A 17,560-nucleotide genomic window follows, 5' to 3' on the forward strand; every position below is an offset into this window, starting at 1 on the left:
CCGAGTGTGGGTCTGACTGAGGGATACGGAGACAGGAACTGTGCACGGTGCTCCGAGTGTGGGTCTGACTGAGGGATACGGAGACAGGAACTGTGCACGGTGCTCCGAGTGTGGGTCTGACTGAGGGATAGGGAGACTGGAACTGTGCACGGTGCTCCGAGTGTGGGTCTGACTGAGGGATACAGAGACTGGAACTGTGCACGGTGCTCCGAGTGTGGGTCTGACTGAGGGATACAGAGACTGGAACTGTGCACGGTGCTCCGAGTGTGGGTCTGACTGAGGGATACGGAGACAGGAACTGTGCACGGTGCTCCGAGTGTGGGTCTGACTGAGGGATACGGAGACAGGAACTGTGCACGGTGCTCCGAGTGTGGGTCTGACTGAGGGATAGGGAGACTGGAACTGTGCACGGTGCTCCGAGTGTGGGTCTGACTGAGGGATACAGAGACTGGAACTGTGCACGGTGCTCCGAGTGTGGGTCTGACTGAGGGATACAGAGACTGGAACTGTGCAGGGTGCTCTGAGCATAAATATCTGACATCTCCAATATCCTGTCTCCCCCCTCCACAGGGCGTTTTCAGAAATTTCCAAATGGTTCCCTGGTCATCAGGAACATCACAATGTCAGACGCGGGAGTCTATCAGTGTGTCGGGAGGATTATGGAGAGGAATGAAGTGAAATCACTCAATACCAGAGTCAATGTCAATTGTAAGATTTTTATCGTTTCCAGGCACAGGGTCAGTGTTGAGGGAGTGGGCACTGTCGGAGGGTCAGTGCTGAGGGAGTGGGCACTGTCGGAGGGTCAGTGCTGGGGGAGTGGGCACTGTCGGAGGGTCAGTGCTGAGGGAGTGGGCACTGTCGGAGGGTCAGTGCTGAGGGAGTGGGCCCTCTCTGAGGCTCAGTGCGGAGGGAGTGGGCGCTGTCGGAGGGTCAGTGCTGAGGGAGTGGGCACTGTCGGAGGGTCAGTGCTGAGGGAGTGGGCACTGTCGGAGGGTCAGTGCTGAGGGAGTGGGCACTGTCGGAGGGTCAGTGCTGAGGGAGTGGGCACTGTCTGAGGGTCAGTGCTGAGGGAGTGGGCACTGTCAGAGGGTCAGTGCTGAGGGAGTGGGCACTGTCGGAGGGTCAGTGCTGAGGGAGTGTGCACTGTCTGAGGGTCAGTGCTGGGGGAGTACTGCACTGTCGGAGGGTCAGTGCTGGGGGAGTGGGCACTGTCGGAGGGTCAGTGCTGAGGGAGTGGGCACTGTCGGAGGGTCAGTGCTGAGGGAGCACCGCACTGTCGGAGGGTCAGTGCTGGGGGAGTGGGCACTGTCGGAGGGTCAGTGCTGAGGGAGTGGGCACTGTCGGAGGGTTTGTGCTGAGGGAGTGCCGCACTGTCGGAGGGTCAGTGCTGAGGGAGTGGGCCCTGTCGGAGGGTCAGTGCTGAGGGAGTGGGCACTGTCGGAGGGTCAGTGCTGAGGGAGTGGGCACTGTCGAAGGGTCAGTGCTGGGGGAGTGGGCACTGTCGGAGGGTCAGTGCTGAGGGAGCGCCGCACTGTCGGAGGGTCAGTGCTGAGGGAGCGCCGCACTGTCGGAGGGTCAGTGCTGAGGGAGTGGGCACTGTCGGAGGGTCAGTGCTGAGGGAGCACCGCACTGTTGGAGGGTCAGTGCTGGGGGAGTGGGCACTGTCGGAGGGTCAGTGCTGGGGGAGTGGGCACTGTCGGAGGGTCAGTGCTGAGGGAGTGGGCCCTGTCGGACGGTCAGTGCTGAGGGAGTGGGCACTGTCGGAGGGTCAGTGCTGAGGGAGTGGGCCCTGTTGGAGGGTCGGTGCTGAGGGAGTGGGCACTGTCGGAGGGTCAGTGCTGGGGGAGTGGGCACTGTCGGAGGGTCAGTGCTGAGGGAGTCGGCCCTGTCGGACGGTCAGTGCTGAGGGAGTGGGCACTGTCGGAGGGACAGTGCTGAGGGAGTGGGCACTGTCGGAGGGTCAGTGCTGAGGGAGTGGGCACTGTCGGAGGGTCAGTGCTGAGGGAGTGGGCCCTGTTGGAGGGTCAGTGCTGAGGGAGTGGGCACTGTCAGAGGGTCAGTGCTGAGGGAGTGGGCACTGTCGGAGGGTCAGTGCTGAGGGAGTGGGCACTGTCGGAGGGTCAGTGCTGAGGGAGTGGGCCCTGTTGGAGGGTCGGTGCTGAGGGAGTGGGCCCTGTCGGAGGGTCGGTGCTGAGGGAGTGGGCACTGTCGGAGGGTCAGTGCTGAGGGAGTGGGCCCTGTTGGAGGGTCAGTGCTGAGGGAGTGGGCCCTGTTGGAGGGTCGGTGCTGAGGGAGTGGGCACTGTCGGAGGGTCAGTGCTGGGGGAGTGGGCACTGTCGGAGGGTCAGTGCTGAGGGAGTGGGCACTGTCGGAGGGTCAGTGCTGAGGGAGTGGGCCCTGTTGGAGGGTCGGTGCTGAGGGAGTGGGCACTGTCAGAGGGTCAGTGCTGAGGGAGTGGGCCCTGTCGGAGGGTCAGTGCTGAGGGAGTGGGCACTGTCGGAGGGTCAGTGCTGAGGGAGTGGGCCCTGTTGGAGGGTCGGTGCTGAGGGAGTGGGCACTGTCAGAGGGTCAGTGCTGAGGGAGTGGGCCCTGTCGGAGGGTCAGTGCTGAGGGAGTGGGCACTGTCGGAGGGTCAGTGCTGAGGGAGTGGGCACTGTCAGAGGGTCAGTGCTGAGGGAGTGGGCACTGTCGGAGGGTCAGTGCTGAGGGAGTGGGCCCTGTCGGAGGGTCAGTGCTGAGGGAGTGGGCCCTGTCGGAGGGTCCTGTCTTGGTGCTGTGTTCCCTCCGATCCCCTGGGAGGGTGTGTTGTGACCCTGCTCTCTCTCCCAGTGTAGACTGGGGCCCTTTCCCCACTCTGTCCGTCCTCTCTCTCTCCCTCAGTGTCTCCCCTTCCTGTCTTTCAGATTCTCCCAAACTGTTCCAGCTCCCCCCTGAGGAAGTCTACACCTGGCTGGAGAATCCCATCAACATCTCCTGTTCCGTCCACTCTGTTCCCCCAGCGACAATAACCTGGATACACCATGGTCAAAATCTTCCCGACATCTCCACAAGTGTCTCTGGAGAATCTAGCGTTAGCAGCACCATTGAGGTGGGTCCGAGGGGAACATGGAACAGTCCAGCACCGTACAGGCCCTTCGGCCCTCGATGTTGTGCCAGCCTTTTATCCTTCTCTATGGTCAGACTAACCTCCATCCCCTTCATTGTAATGTCATCCATGGGGCTATCCAAGAGTCCCTTAAATGTCCCTAATGTCTCTGACTCTACTTCCCCCCGCTGACAGTGTATCCCACCCACCCCCCCCACTCTCTGTGTAAAGACCCTCCCTCTGACATCACCCCGAAACCTTCCTCCAATCACCTTAACATTCTGTCCCCCCCCCCCCCGGTGATAGACATTCCCACCCTGGGGAAAGGTCTCTGGTTATCTACCCTGTCTCTGTCTCTCATCATCTTGTAGACCTCGATCAAGTCCCCTCTCACCCTCCTTCACCCCAGTGGGAAAAGCCCTCGCTCCCTCCACCTTTCCCCATCAGACACACCCTCCAATCCAGGCAGCATCCTGGGAAATCCCCTCTGCACCCTCTCGAAACCTTCCACATCCTTCCCAGAATGAGGTGACCACAACTGGACACAATATTCCAAGTGGGGTCTAACCAGGGCTGTATCGAGCTGCAGCAGAACCTCGCGGCTCTTCAACTCAATCCCCCGCTAATGAAAGCCAACACACCGTCCGCCTTCTGAACAACCCCATCCACTTGGGGGGCAACCTTGAGGGATCTATGGACATGGACCCCAAAATCCCTCTGTTCCTCCACCCGGCCAAGAATCCTGCCTTTATCCCTGTAATCTGCATTCAAATCCCACCTTCCAAAGTGAATCACTTCCCACTTTTCCACGTCTCAGCCCCGTTCTGTGTCCTGTCAGTGTCCCGTTGGAACCTACAACAGCTCTCCACACTATCCACAACTCCACCAACCTTCGTGTCATCGGCAAACTTACTAACCCCCCCCCTTCCACTTCCTTATCCAAGTCATTTATAAACAGCACAAAGAGCAGAGGTCCCAGAACAGATCCCTGTGGAATCCCACTGGTCACCGAGCCCCAGGCTGAATACTTGCCATCTCCCACCACCCTCTGTCTTCTCTGGGCCAGCCAATCCTCTATCCAGACAGACAGATTTCCCTGGATCCCATACCTCCTTACGTTCTGAATCAGCCTACCCTGGGGAACCTTCCCGAACACCTCGCTGAAATCCATATACACCACATCCACTGCTCTACCCTCATCACTGTGTTTTGTCACATCCCGGGACACTATGGGACAATTTCCCATGGCCAATCCACCCTAACCTGCACATCCCTGGGCACTATGGGACAATTTCCCATGGCCAATCCACCCTAACCTGCACATCCCTGGGCACTATGGGACAATTTCCCATGGCCAATCCACCCTAACCTGCACATCCCTGGACACTATGGGACAATTTCCCATGGCCAATCCACCCTAACCTGCACATCCCTGGACACTATGGGACAATTTCCCATGGCCAATCCACCCTAACCTACACATCCCTGGACACTATGGGACAATTTCCCATCACCAATCCACCCTAACCTGCCCATCCCTGGACACTATGGTACAATTTCCCATGGCCAATCCACCCGAACCTGCACATCCCTGGGCACTATGGGACAATTTCCCATGGCCAATCCACCCTAACCTGCACATCCCTGGACACTATGGGACAATTTCCCATGGCCAACCCACCCTGACCTGCACATCCTTGGACACTATGGGACAATTTCCCATGGCCAATCCACCCTAACCTGCACATCCCTGAACACTATGGGACAATTTCCCATGGCCAATCCCACCCTAACCTGCACATCCCTGGACACTATGGGACAATTTCCCACGGCCAATCCCACCCTAACCTGCACATCTTTGGACTGTGGGACGAAACCGGAGCACCCGGAGGAATCCCACGCAGACACGGGGAGAATGTGCAAACCCCACCCAGAGAGTCCCCCGAGGGTGGGATCGAACCCAGGTCCCTGGTGTTGGGAGGTAGCAGTGCTAACCACTGAGCCACTGTGTATCCCGAAGTGAGGGCACAGCAATCTCTTCCCTCGCTTCCTGTAGTATCCGCTGGTATATCCCATCTGACCCAGGGGATTTATCTATCCATATGGTTTTCCCAATTTCCAGCTCATCCTCCATCCTAACACCAACCTTTAATCCCATATCAGCCTGTTCCCCGCTGTCCTCACAAACCACACGGTCCCTCTCAGTCGTGAATACTGAGGTAAAGTTTTCATTAAGGGGCCTCCCGTCCCTCCTCTGACTCCAGACACAAGTTCCCTCCATTATCCCTGACCGGTCCTGCCCTCAGTCTGGCCACTCACTTGTTCCTCACAGTATGCCTTGGGGTTTTCCTTTCATCCTACCCACTAAATGCCCCCTCTCCACTCTCCTCAGTCCAGTCTTCAGTTCCTTCCTGGCTAGCCTTGTAACCCTCCCCAGCTCTGTCTGATCGTTGCCTGGTCAACCTTCAGTCAGCTTCCATCTTCCTCTTGACCAGATGTACCACATCCCTTGTCACCCAAGGTTCCCTCACTTGCCTCAGTGGGACGAACCTGTCCAACGCTCACAGCAAGATCTCCCTAAAGAGCCTCCACATTTCTCCCGGGGAATTCCCTGAGAATATCTGTTGCCAGTCTCGGTGGCCCAGTTCCTGCCGAAGAGCATTGTAACCCCCCCCTCCCCCAATCCCACACCGTCTGCTCCTATCCCTCCCCATGAGTACGGTAACGGTCAGGGAGTTGGGCTCACCATCACCGAGATGTTCTCCCACCGAGAGATCTGACACCTGACCTGCTTCGTTGCCAAGCACCGAATCCAAGATGGCGTCCCCTCTGGTCGGCCTCTCTCCAGAATGAGTCAGGAATCCCTTCCTGGACACACCAGACAAACACAGCTCCTTCCAAACTATTCCCACTGAGGACGTTCCAGTCAATATCAGGGGAGATTGAAGTCACCCATTACAACAACAACCCTGTCACTTCCACACCTTTTCCAAAATCTGGGAAGCCAAGGTGGCAACGCAGAGGGAACGGGATCAACGGGTGATGGAGCAGAGGGGACGGATCAGGGACTGATCCCTCTCCAAGGAACATCAGGAGCAGCTGGATTCCGGGATCGGGAAGGGTGGGGTGGAATCCCACACTCTCAGACACTGGCTTCAGGAGAGACAGGGATGGGGGGGGGAACGATGGTGACGATGCTGGTGGGAGTGACGGGGGAGGGGGGTGACGGGGAATGGGTGTGACGGGAGGGGGGGTGACAGAGGGAGGGAATGATGGGAAGGGGGTGACAGAGGTTGGGGGTGACTAGGGGGGGGGGACGTGGGAGAGGGTGATGGGGGAGAGTTGAAGTAGTGAGGGGCTGACAGGGGAGAGGGTGACAGGGGAGAGGTTGAAGGGTGGGGTGACAGGGGAGGGGGGTGACGGATTGACGGGGGTGGGGGATACGGGGCGACGGCGGAAGGGGGTGAAGGGGAAGAGGCGTGACGGGGGAAGAGGTGGGGTGATGGGTGAGGGGTGAGGGGGTGACGGTGGAGGGGGAGAGGGGGTGACGGGGGAGAGGGGGTGACGGGTGAGGGTGAGGGGGTGACGGGGAGAGAGGGGGTGACGGAGGAGAGAGGGGGAGGGTGGAGGGGGTGACGGGGAGAGAGGGGGAGGGTGGAGGGGGTGACGGAGGAGGGGATGATGGGGGAAGGTGGGTGACGTGGAAGGGGGTGACGGGAGAAGGGGGGTGATAGGGGAAGGGGGTGACTGGGGGAGGGTGTGAAGGGGAGGGGGTGACAGGGTGAGAGTGATGGGGGTGGGGGTGACGTGGGGAGGGGCGTGACGGGGGAGGAAGGTGACGGGGGAGGGGATGACGGGGGAGGGGGGTGGTGGAGGGAGGGGGATGACGGGAGGAGGGGGTGATGGGGGAGGGGGTGACGGGGGGAGGGGGTGACGGGGGGAGAGGGGATGTCGGGGGAAGGGGGTTGGGGTGACGGGGGAGGGGTGTGACGGGGGGAGAGGGGGTGACGGGGGAGATGGTGCCCTGGGGGGTACGGGGGTTCTGATTGGACCTCCTGTGACTGAGGGATCCTGGGATACAGCAGACGGGTGACGGGGTATTCGAGACGAGCTGCTCTCTCGGGGTTTCCTTGTCCCTTGGTATTTGCCCCTCTCAGGGTCACCCCGACCCCCCCCAGGGGCAGGGTGGGGGCGGAGCTGTGTAACGACTCTGACCTTTGCCCTCTCTCCCTCGGACAGGTTAAAGTTCACGATCTGAGTGACTGGGGAGTGTACACGTGTCTCGCGGAAAACCGACTCGGACAGGTCAGGAGGTCAACCCAGGTCAGACAGGGAGGTAAGGAGGACCACCAAAACAACAACAACTGACACTGTCTTCACTGCTCTAGCACCGAGCTCCCAGTCAGGGGGGGCCAAACCTTCACAGCCAATCAACAACCCTCCGACAGTGCCCACTCCCTCAGCACTGACCCTCGGACAGTGCGGCCCTCCCACAGCACTGACCCTCGGACAGTGCCCACTCCCTCAGCACTGACCCTCGGACAGTGCGGCCCTCCCTCAGCACTGACCCTCCGACAGTGCCCACTCCCACAGCACTGACCCTCCGACAGTGTGGCACTCCCTCAGCACTGACCCTCTGACAGTGTCCACTCCCTCAGCACTGACCCTCCGACAGTGCCCACTCCCTCAGCACTGACCCTCTGACAGTGCGGCCCTCCCTCAGTCCTGTCCCTGTGACAGTGCGGCCCTCCCTCAGTCCTGTCCCTGTGACAGTGCGGCCCTCCCTCGGTCCTGTCCCTGTGACAGTGCGTCCCTCCCTCAGTCCTGTCCCTGTGACAGTGCAGCCCTCCCTCAGTCCTGACCCTGTGACAGTGCGGCCCTCCCTCAGTCCTGACCCTGTGACAGTGCCTCCCTCCCTCAGTCCTGACCCTGTGACAGTGCGGCCCTCCCTCAGTCCTGACCCTGTGACAGTGCCTCCCTCCCTCAGTCCTAACCCTGTGACAGTGCGGCCCTCCCTCAGTCCTGACCCTGTGACAGTGCCTCCCTCCCTCAGCACTGACCCTCCGACAGTGCGGAACTCCCTCAGTCCTGACCCTGTGACAGTGCGGCCCTCCCTCAGTCCTGACCCTGTGACAGTGCGGCCCTCCCTCAGTCCTGTCCCTGTGACAGTGCGGCCCTCCCTCAGTCCTGGCCCTGTGACAGTGCGGCCCTCCCTCAGTCCTGTCCCTGTTACAGTGCGGCCCTCCCTCAGTCCGGACCCTGTGACAGTGCCCCCCCCTCAGTCCTGACCCTGTGACAGTGCGGCCCTCCCTCAGTCCTGACCCTGTGATAGTGCGGCCCTCCCTCAGTCCTGTCCCTGTGACAGTGCCTCCCTCCCTCAGTCCTGTCCCTGTGACAGTGCGGCCCTCCCTCAGTCCTGACCCTGTGACAGTGCCTCCCTCCCTCAGTCCTGACCCTGTGACAGTGCGGCCCTCCCTCAGTCCTGTCCATGTGACAGTGCAGCACTCCCTCAGTCCTGACCCTGTGACAGTGCGGCCCTCCCTCAGTCCTGACCCTGTGACAGTGCGGCCATCCCTCAGTCCTGTCCCTGTGCCAGTGCGGCCCTCCCTCAGTCCTGACCCTGTGACAGTGCGGCCCTCCCTCAGTCCTGACCCTGTGACAGAGCGGCCCTCACTCAGTCCTGACCCTGTTACAGTGCGGCCCTCCCTCAGTCCTGACCCTGTGACAGTGCGGCCCTCCCTCAGTCCTGACCCTGTGACAGTGCCTCCCTCCCTCAGTCCTGTCCCTGTGACAGTGCGGCCCTCCCTCAGTCCTGTCCCTGTGACAGTGCGGCCCTCCCTCAGTCCTGTCCCTGTGACAGTGCGGCCCTCCCTCAGTCCTGACCCTGTTACAGTGCGGCCCTCCCTCAGTCCTGTCCCTGTGACAGTGCGGCCCTCCCTCAGTCCTGTCCCTGTGACAGTGCGGCCCTCCCTCAGTCCTGTTCCTGTGACAGTGCGGCCCTCCCTCAGTCCTGACCCTGTTACAGTGCGGCCCTCCCTCAGTCCTGACCCTGTGACAGTGCCTCCCTCCCTCAGTCCTGACCCTGTGACAGTGCGGCCCTCCCTCAGTCCTGACCGGGTTACAGTGCCTCCCTCCCTCAGTCCTGACCCTGTGACAGTGCGGCCCTCCCTCAGTCCTGACCCTGTGACAGTGCCTCCCTCCCTCAGTCCTGTCCCTGTGACAGTGCGGCCCTCCCTCAGTCCTGTCCCTGTGACAGTGCGGCCCTGCCTCAGTCCTGTCCCTGTGACAGTGCGGCCCTCCCTCAGTCCTGACCCTGTGACAGTGCCGCCCTCCCTCAGTCCTGACCCTGTGACAGTGCGGCCCTCCCTCAGTCCTGACCCTGTGACAGTGCGGCCCTCCCTCAGTCCTGACCCTGTGACAGTGCGGCCCTCACTCAGTCCTGATCCTGTGACAGTGCCTCCCTCCCTCAGTCCTGACCCTGTGACAGTGCGGCCCTCCCTCAGTCCTGTCCCTGTGACAGTGCCTCCCTCCCTCAGTCCTGTCCCTGTGACAGTGCCTCCCTCCCTCAGTCCTGTCCCTGTGACAGTGCGGCCCTCCCTCAGTCCTGACCCTGTGACAGTGCCTCCCTCCCTCAGTCCTGACCCTGTGACAGTGCCTCCCTCCCTCAGTCCTGTCCCTGTGACAGTGCGGCCCTCCCTCAGTTATGTCCCTGTGACAGTGCGGCACTCCCTCAGTCCTGTCCCTGTGACAGTGCGGCCCTCCCTCAGTCCTGTCCCTGTGACAGTGCGGCCCTCCCTCAGTCCTGACCCTGTGACAGTGCGGCCCTCCCTCAGTCCTGTCCCTGTGACAGTGCGGCCCTCCCTCAGTCCTGTCCGTGTGACAGTGCGGCCCTCCCTCAGTCCTGACCCTGTGACAGTGCGGCCCTCCCTCAGTCCTGACCCTGTGACAGTGCGGCCCTGCCTCAGTCCTGTCCCTGTGACAGTGCCTCCCTCCCTCAGTCCTGTCCCTGTGACAGTGCCTCCCTCCCTCAGTCCTGTCCCTGTGACAGTGCGGCCCTCCCTCAGTCCTGACCCTGTGACAGTGCGGCACTCCCTCAGTCCTGTCCCTGTGACAGTGCGGCCCTCCCTCAGTCCTGACCCTGTGACTGTGCGGCCCTCCCTCAGTCCTGACCCTGTGACAGTGCCTCCCTCCCTCAGTCCTGTCCCTGTGACAGTGTCTCCCTCTCTCAGTCCTGTCCCTGTGACAGTGCGGCCCTCCCTCAGTCCTGACCCTGTGACAGTGCCCTCCCTCCCTCAGTCCTGACCCTGTGACAGTGCGGCCCTCCCTCAGTCCTGACCCTGTGACAGTGCGGCCCTCCCTCAGTCCTGTCCCTGTGACAGTGCGGCCATCCCTCAGTCCTGACCCTGTGACAGTGCCTCCCTCCCTCAGTCCTGTCCCTGTGACAGTGCCTCCCTCCCTCAGTCCTGTCCCTGTGACAGTACGGCCCTCCCTCAGTCCTCTCCCTGTGACAGTGCGGCACTCCCTCAGTCCTGTCCCTGTGACAGTGCCTCCCTCCCTCAGTCCTGACCCTGTGACAGTGCGGCCCTCCCTCAGTCCTGACCCTGTGACAGTGCCTCCCTCCCTCAGTCCTGACCCTGTGACAGTGCGGCCCTCCCTCAGTCCTGTCCCTGTGACAGTGCCCTCCCTCCCTCAGTCCTGACCCTGTGACAGTGCGGCCCTCCCTCAGTCCTGTCCCTGTGACAGTGCCTCCCTCCCTCAGTCCTGACCCTGTGACAGTGCCTCCCTCCCTCAGTCCTGTCCCTGTGACAGTGCGGCCCTCCCTCAGTCCTGACCCTGTGACAGTGCCTCCCTCCCTCAGTCCTGTCCCTGTGACAGTGCCTCCCTCCCTCAGTCCTGTCCCTGTGACAGTGCCTCCCTCCCTCAGTCCTGTCCCTGTGACAGTGCGGCCCTCCCTCAGTCCTGACCCTGTGACAGTGCCTCCCTCCCTCAGTCCTGACCCTGTGACAGTGCCTCCCTCCCTCAGTCCTGTCCCTGTGACAGTGCGGCCCTCCCTCAGTTATGTCCCTGTGACAGTGCGGCACTCCCTCAGTCCTGTCCCTGTGACAGTGCGGCCCTCCCTCAGTCCTGTCCCTGTGACAGTGCGGCCCTCCCTCAGTCCTGACCCTGTGACAGTGCGGCCCTCCCTCAGTCCTGTCCCTGTGACAGTGCCTCCCTCCCTCAGTCCTGTCCCTGTGACAGTGCCTCCCTCCCTCAGTCCTGTCCCTGTGACAGTGCGGCCCTCCCTCAGTCCTGACCCTGTGACAGTGCGGCACTCCCTCAGTCCTGTCCCTGTGACAGTGCGGCCCTCCCTCAGTCCTGACCCTGTGACTGTGCGGCCCTCCCTCAGTCCTGACCCTGTGACAGTGCCTCCCTCCCTCAGTCCTGTCCCTGTGACAGTGTCTCCCTCCCTCAGTCCTGTCCCTGTGACAGTGCGGCCCTCCCTCAGTCCTGACCCTGTGACAGTGCCCTCCCTCCCTCAGTCCTGACCCTGTGACAGTGCGGCCCTCCCTCAGTCCTGACCCTGTGACAGTGCGGCCCTCCCTCAGTCCTGTCCCTGTGACAGTGCGGCCATCCCTCAGTCCTGACCCTGTGACAGTGCCTCCCTCCCTCAGTCCTGTCCCTGTGACAGTGCCTCCCTCCCTCAGTCCTGTCCCTGTGACAGTACGGCCCTCCCTCAGTCCTGTCCCTGTGACAGTGCGGCACTCCCTCAGTCCTGTCCCTGTGACAGTGCCTCCCTCCCTCAGTCCTGTCCCTGTGACAGTGCGGCCCTCCCTCAGTCCTGACCCTGTGACAGTGCGGCCCTCCCTCAGTCCTGACCCTGTGACAGTGCCTCCCTCCCTCAGTCCTGTCCCTGTGACAGTGCGGCCCTCCCTCAGTCCTGTCCCTGTGACAGTGCGGCCCTCCCTCAGTCCTGTCCCTGTGACAGTGCTTCCCTCCCTCAGTCCTGACCCTGTGACAGTGCCTCCGTCCCTCAGTCCTGTCCCAGTGACAGTGCGGCCCTCCCTCAGTCCTGACCCTGTAACAGTGCCTCCCTCCCTCAGTCCTGACCCTGTGACAGTGCGGCCCTCCCTCAGTCCTGACCCTGTGACAGTGCGGCCCTCCCTCAGTCCTGTCCCTGTGACAGTGCGGCCCTCCCTCAGTCCTGTCCCTGTGACAGTGCCTCCCTCCCTCAGTCCTGACCCTGTGACAGTGCGGCCCACCCTCAATCCTGACCCTGTGACAGTGCGGCCCTCCCTCAGTCCTGACCCTGTGACAGTGCGGCCCTCCCTCAGTCCTGTCCCTGTGACAGTGCGGCCCTCCCTCAGTCCTGACCCTGTGACAGTGCCTCCCTCCCTCAGTCCTGACCCTGTGACAGTGCGGCCCTCCCTCAGTCCTGAACCTGTGACAGTGCCTCCCTCCCTCAGTCCTGACCCTGTGACAGTGCGGCCCTCCCTCAGTCCTGACCCTGTGACAGTGCCTCCCTCCCTCAGTCCTGACCCTGTGACAGTGCGGCCCTCCCTCAGTCCTGTCCCTGTGACAGTGCAGCCCTCCCTCAGTCCTGACCCTGTGACAGTGCGGCCCTCCCTCAGTCCTGACCCTGTGACAGTGCGGCCATCCCTCAGTCCTGTCCCTGTGACAGTGCGGCCCTCCCTCAGTCCTGACCCTGTGACAGTGCGGCCCTCCCTCAGTCCTGACCCTGTGACAGAGCGGCCCTCACTCAGTCCTGACCCTGTTACAGTGCGGCCCTCCCTCAGTCCTGACCCTGTGACAGTGCGGCCCTCCCTCAGTCCTGACCCTGTGACAGTGCCTCCCTCCCTCAGTCCTGACCCTGTGACAGAGCGGCCCTCACTCAGTCCTGACCCTGTTACAGTGCGGCCCTCCCTCAGTCCTGTCCCTGGGACAGTGCGGCCCTCCCTCAGTCCTGTCCCTGTGACAGTGCGGCCCTCCCTCAGTCCTGTCCCTGTGACAGTGCGGCCCTCCCTCAGTCCTGACCCTGTGACAGTGCGGCCCTCCCTCAGTCCTGACCCTGTGACAGTGCCTCCCTCCCTCAGTCCTGTCCCTGTGACAGTGCGGCCCTCCCTCAGTCCTGTCCCTGTGACAGTGCGGCCCTCCCTCAGTCCGGTCCCTGTGACAGTGCGGCCGTCCCTCAGTCCTGTCCCTGTGACAGTGCAGCCCTCCCTCAGTCCTGTCCCTGTGACAGTGCGGCCCTCCCTCAGTCCTGTTCCTGTGACAGTGCGGCCCTCCCTCAGTCCTGACCCTGTTACAGTGCGGCCCTCCCTCAGTCCTGACCCTGTGACAGTGCCTCCCTCCCTCAGTCCTGACCCTGTGACAGTGCGGCACTCCCTCAGTCCTGACCGGGTTACAGTGCCTCCCTCCCTCAGTCCTGTCCCTGTGACAGTGCGGCCCTCCCTCAGTCCTGACCCTGTGACAGTTCCTCCCTCCCTCAGTCCTGACCCTGTGACAGTGCGGCCCTCCCTCAGTCCTGTCCCTGTGACAGTGCGGCCCTCCCTCAGTCCTGACCCTGTGACAGTGCGGCCCTCCCTCAGTCCTGTCCCTGTGACAGTGCGGCCCTCCCTCAGTCCTGTCCCTGTGACAGTGCGGCCCTCCCTCAGTCCTGTCCCTGTGACAGTGCGTCCCTCCCTCAGTCCTGACCCTGTGACAGTGCGGCCCTCCCTCAGTCCTGACCCTGTGACAGTGCGGCCCTCCCTCAGTCCTGACCCTGTGACAGTGCGGCCCTCCCTCAGTCCTGTCCCTGTGACAGTGCGGCCCTCCCTCAGTCCTGACCCTGTGACAGTGCCTCCCTCCCTCAGTCCTGTCCCTGTGACAGTGCGGCCCTCCCTCAGTCCTGACCCTGTGACAGTGCCTCCCTCCCTCAGTCCTGTCCCTGTGACAGTGCCTCCCTCCCTCAGTCCTGACCCTGTGACAGTGCCTCCCTCCCTCCGTCCTGTCCCTGTGACAGTGCCTCCCTCCCTCAGTCCTGACCCTGTGACAGTGCGGCCCTCCCTCAGTCCTGACCCTGTGACAGTGCGGCCCTCCCTCAGTCCTGACCCTGTGACAGTGCGGCCCTTCCTCAGTCCTGACCCTGTGACAGTGCGGCCCTTCCTCAGTCCAGACCCTGTGACAGTGCCTCCCTCCCTCAGTCCTGACCCTGTGACAGTGCGGCCCTCCCTCAGTCCTGACCCTGTGACAGTGCCTCCCTCCCTCAGTCCTGACCCTGTGACCGTGCGGCCCTCCCTCAGTCCTGTCCCTGTGACAGTGCGGCCCTCCCTCAGTCCTGACCCTGTGACAGTGCGGCCCTCCCTCTGTCCTGTCCCTGTGACAGTGCGGCCCTCCCTCAGTCCTGTCCCTGTGACAGTGCGGCCCTCCCTCAGTCCTGACCCTGTGACAGTGCGGCCCTCCCTCAGTCCTGACCCTGTGACAGTGCGGCCCTCCCTCAGTCCAGACCATGTGACAGTGCCTCCCTCCCTCTGTCCTGTCCCTGTGACAGTGCGGCTCTCCCTCAGTCCTGACCCTGTGACAGTGCGGCCCTCCCTCAGTCCTGACCCTGTGACAGTGCGGTCCTCCCTCAGTCCTGACCCTGTGACAGTGCGGCCCTCCCTCAGTCCTGACCCTGTGACAGTGCCTCCCTCTCTCAGTCCTGACCCTGTGACAGTGCGGCCCTCCCTCAGTCCTGACCCTGTGACAGTGCCTCCCTCCCTCAGTCCTGACCCTGTGAGAGTGCCTCCCTCCCTCAGTCCTGACCCTGTGACAGTGCGGCCCTCCCTCAGTCCTGTCCCTGTGACAGTGCCTCCCTCCCTCAGTCCTGTCCCTGTGCCAGTGCGGCCCTCCCTCAGTCCTGACCCTGTGACAGTGCGGCACTCCCTCAGTCCTGTCCCTGTGACAGTGCGGCACTCCCTCAGTCCTGTCCCTGTGACAGTGCGGCACTCCCTCAGTCCTGTCCCTGTGACAGTGCGGCCCTCCCTCAGTCCTGACCCTGTGACTGTGCGGCCCTCCCTCAGTCCTGACCCTGTGACAGTGCCTCCCTCCCTCACTCCTGTCCCTGTGACAGTGTCTCCCTCCCTCAGTCCTGTCCCTGTGACAGTGCCTCCCTCCCTCAGTCCTGACCCTGTGACAGTGTGGCCCTCCCTCAGTCCTATCCCTGTGACAGTGCCCTCCCTCCCTCAGTCCTGTCCCTGTGACAGTGCCTCCCTCCCTCAGTCCTGACCCTGTGACAGTGCGGCCCTCCCTCAGTCCTGACCCTGTGACAGTGCCTCCCTCCCTCAGTCCTGACCCTGTGACAGTGCGGCCCTCCCTCAGTCCTGTCCCTGTGACAGTGCCCTCCCTCCCTCAGTCCTGACCCTGTGACAGTGCGGCCCTCCCTCAGTCCTGTCCCTGTGACAGTGCCTCCCTCCCTCAGTCCTGTCCCTGTGACAGTGCCTCCCTCCCTCAGTCCTGTCCCTGTGACAGTGCGGCCCTCCCTCAGTCCTGACCCTGTGACAGTGCCTCCCTCCCTCAGTCCTGTCCCTGTGAAAGTGCCTCCCTCCCTCAGTCCTGTCCCTGTGACAGTGCCTCCCTCCCTCAGTCCTGTCCCTGTGACAGTGCGGCCCTCCCTCAGTCCTGACCCTGTGACAGTGCCTCCCTCCCTCAGTCCTGACCCTGTGACAGTGTCTCCCTCCCTCAGTCCTGTCCCTGGGACAGTGCGGCCCTCCCTCAGTCCTGTCCCTGTGACAGTGCGGCACTCCCTCAGTCCTGTCCCTGTGACAGTGCGGCCCTCCCTCAATCCTGTCCCTGTGACAGTGCGGCCCTCCCTCAGTCCTGACCCTGTGACAGTGCGGCCCTCCCTCAGTCCTGTCCCTGTGACAGTGCCTCCCTCCCTCAGTCCTGTCCCTCTGACAGTGCCTCCCTCCCTCAGTCCTGTCCCTGTGACAGTGCCTCCCTCCCTCAGTCCTGACCCTGTGACAGTGCGGGACTCCCTCAGTCCTGTCCCTGTGACAGTGCGGCCCTCCCTCAGTCCTGACCCTGTGACTGTGCGGCCCTCCCTCAGTCCTGACCCTGTGACAGTGCCTCCCTCCCTCAGTCCTGTCCCTGTGACAGTGTCTCCCTCCCTCAGTCCTGTCCCTGTGACAGTGCGGCCCTCCCTCAGTCCTGACCCTGTGACAGTGCCCTCCCTCCCTCAGTCCTGACCCTGTGACAGTGCGGCCCTCCCTCAGTCCTGACCCTGTGACAGTGCGGCCCTCCCTCAGTCCTGTCCCTGTGACAGTGCGGCCATCCCTCAGTCCTGACCCTGTGACAGTGCCTCCCTCCCTCAGTCCTGTCCCTGTGACAGTGCCTCCCTCCCTCAGTCCTGTCCCTGTGACAGTACGGCCCTCCCTCAGTCCTGTCCCTGTGACAGTGCCTCCCTCCCTCAGTCCTGTCCCTGTGACAGTGCGGCCCTCCCTCAGTCCTGTCCCTGTGACAGTGCCTCCCTCCCTCAGTCCTGTCCCTGTGACAGTGCGGCCCTCCCTCAGTCCTGTCCCTGTGACAGTGCGGCCATCCCTCAGTCCTGACCCTGTGACAGTGCCTCCCTCCCTCAGTCCTGTCCCTGTGACAGTGCCTCCCTCCCTCAGTCCTGTCCCTGTGACAGTACGGCCCTCCCTCAGTCCTGTCCCTGTGACAGTGCCTCCCTCCCTCAGTCCTGACCCTGTGACAGTGCCTCCCTCCCTCAGTCCTGTCCCTGTGACAGTGCCTCCCTCCCTCAGTCCTGTCCCTGTGACAGTACGGCCCTCCCTCAGTCCTGTCCCTGTGACAGTGCGGCACTCCCTCAGTCCTGTCCCTGTGACAGTGCCTCCCTCCCTAAGTCCTGACCCTGTGACAGTGCCTCCCTCCCTCAGTCCTGTCCCTGTGACAGTGCGGCCCTCCCTCAGTCCTGTCCCTGTGACAGTGCGGCCCTCCCTCAGTCCTGTCCCTGTGACAGTGCCTCCCTCCCTCAGTCCTGACCCTGTGACAGTGCCTCCCTCCCTCAGTCCTGTCCCTGTGACAGTGCGGCCCTCCCTCAGTCCTGACCCTGTAACAGTGCCTCCCTCCCTCAGTCCTGACCCTGTGACAGTGCGGCCCTCCCTCAGTCCTGTCCCTGTGACAGTGCGGCCCTCCCTCAGTCCTGTCCCTGTGACAGTGCGGCCCTCCCTCAGTCCTGTCCCTGTGACAGTGCCTCCCTCCCTCAGTCCTGACCCTGTGACAGTGCGGCCCTCCCTCAGTCCTGACCCTGTGACAGTGCGGCCCTCCCTCAGTCCTGACCCTGTGACAGTGCGGCCCTCCCTCAGTCCTGTCCCTGTGACAGTGCGGCCCTCCCTCAGTCCTGACCCTGTGACAGTGCCTCCCTCCCTCAGTCCTGACCCTGTGACAGTGCGGCCCTCCCTCAGTCCTGACCCTGTGACAGTGCGGCCCTCCCTCAGTCCTGACCCTGTGACAGTGCCTCCCTCCCTCAGTCCTGACCCTGTG

General features: G+C 62.7%; 1 protein-coding gene across 1 annotated transcript in view; it reads left to right on the plus strand.

The window, feature by feature from the left end:
• LOC140458966 (hemicentin-1-like) overlaps nucleotides 1-17,560 on the plus strand; it is a 169,207-nt gene that overhangs the window by 122,941 nt on the left and 28,706 nt on the right. The window contains exons 27-29 of the mRNA XM_072553703.1: nucleotides 571-708; nucleotides 2,904-3,088; nucleotides 7,325-7,421. Of these exons, the coding sequence (XP_072409804.1) occupies nucleotides 571-708; nucleotides 2,904-3,088; nucleotides 7,325-7,421 (420 nt within the window). The remainder of the gene's footprint in view (nucleotides 1-570; nucleotides 709-2,903; nucleotides 3,089-7,324; nucleotides 7,422-17,560) is intronic.

Source organism: Chiloscyllium punctatum, chromosome 34 (genome assembly GCF_047496795.1).
Source record: "Chiloscyllium punctatum isolate Juve2018m chromosome 34, sChiPun1.3, whole genome shotgun sequence".
In the NCBI taxonomy this organism is placed as follows: domain Eukaryota; kingdom Metazoa; phylum Chordata; class Chondrichthyes; order Orectolobiformes; family Hemiscylliidae; genus Chiloscyllium; species Chiloscyllium punctatum.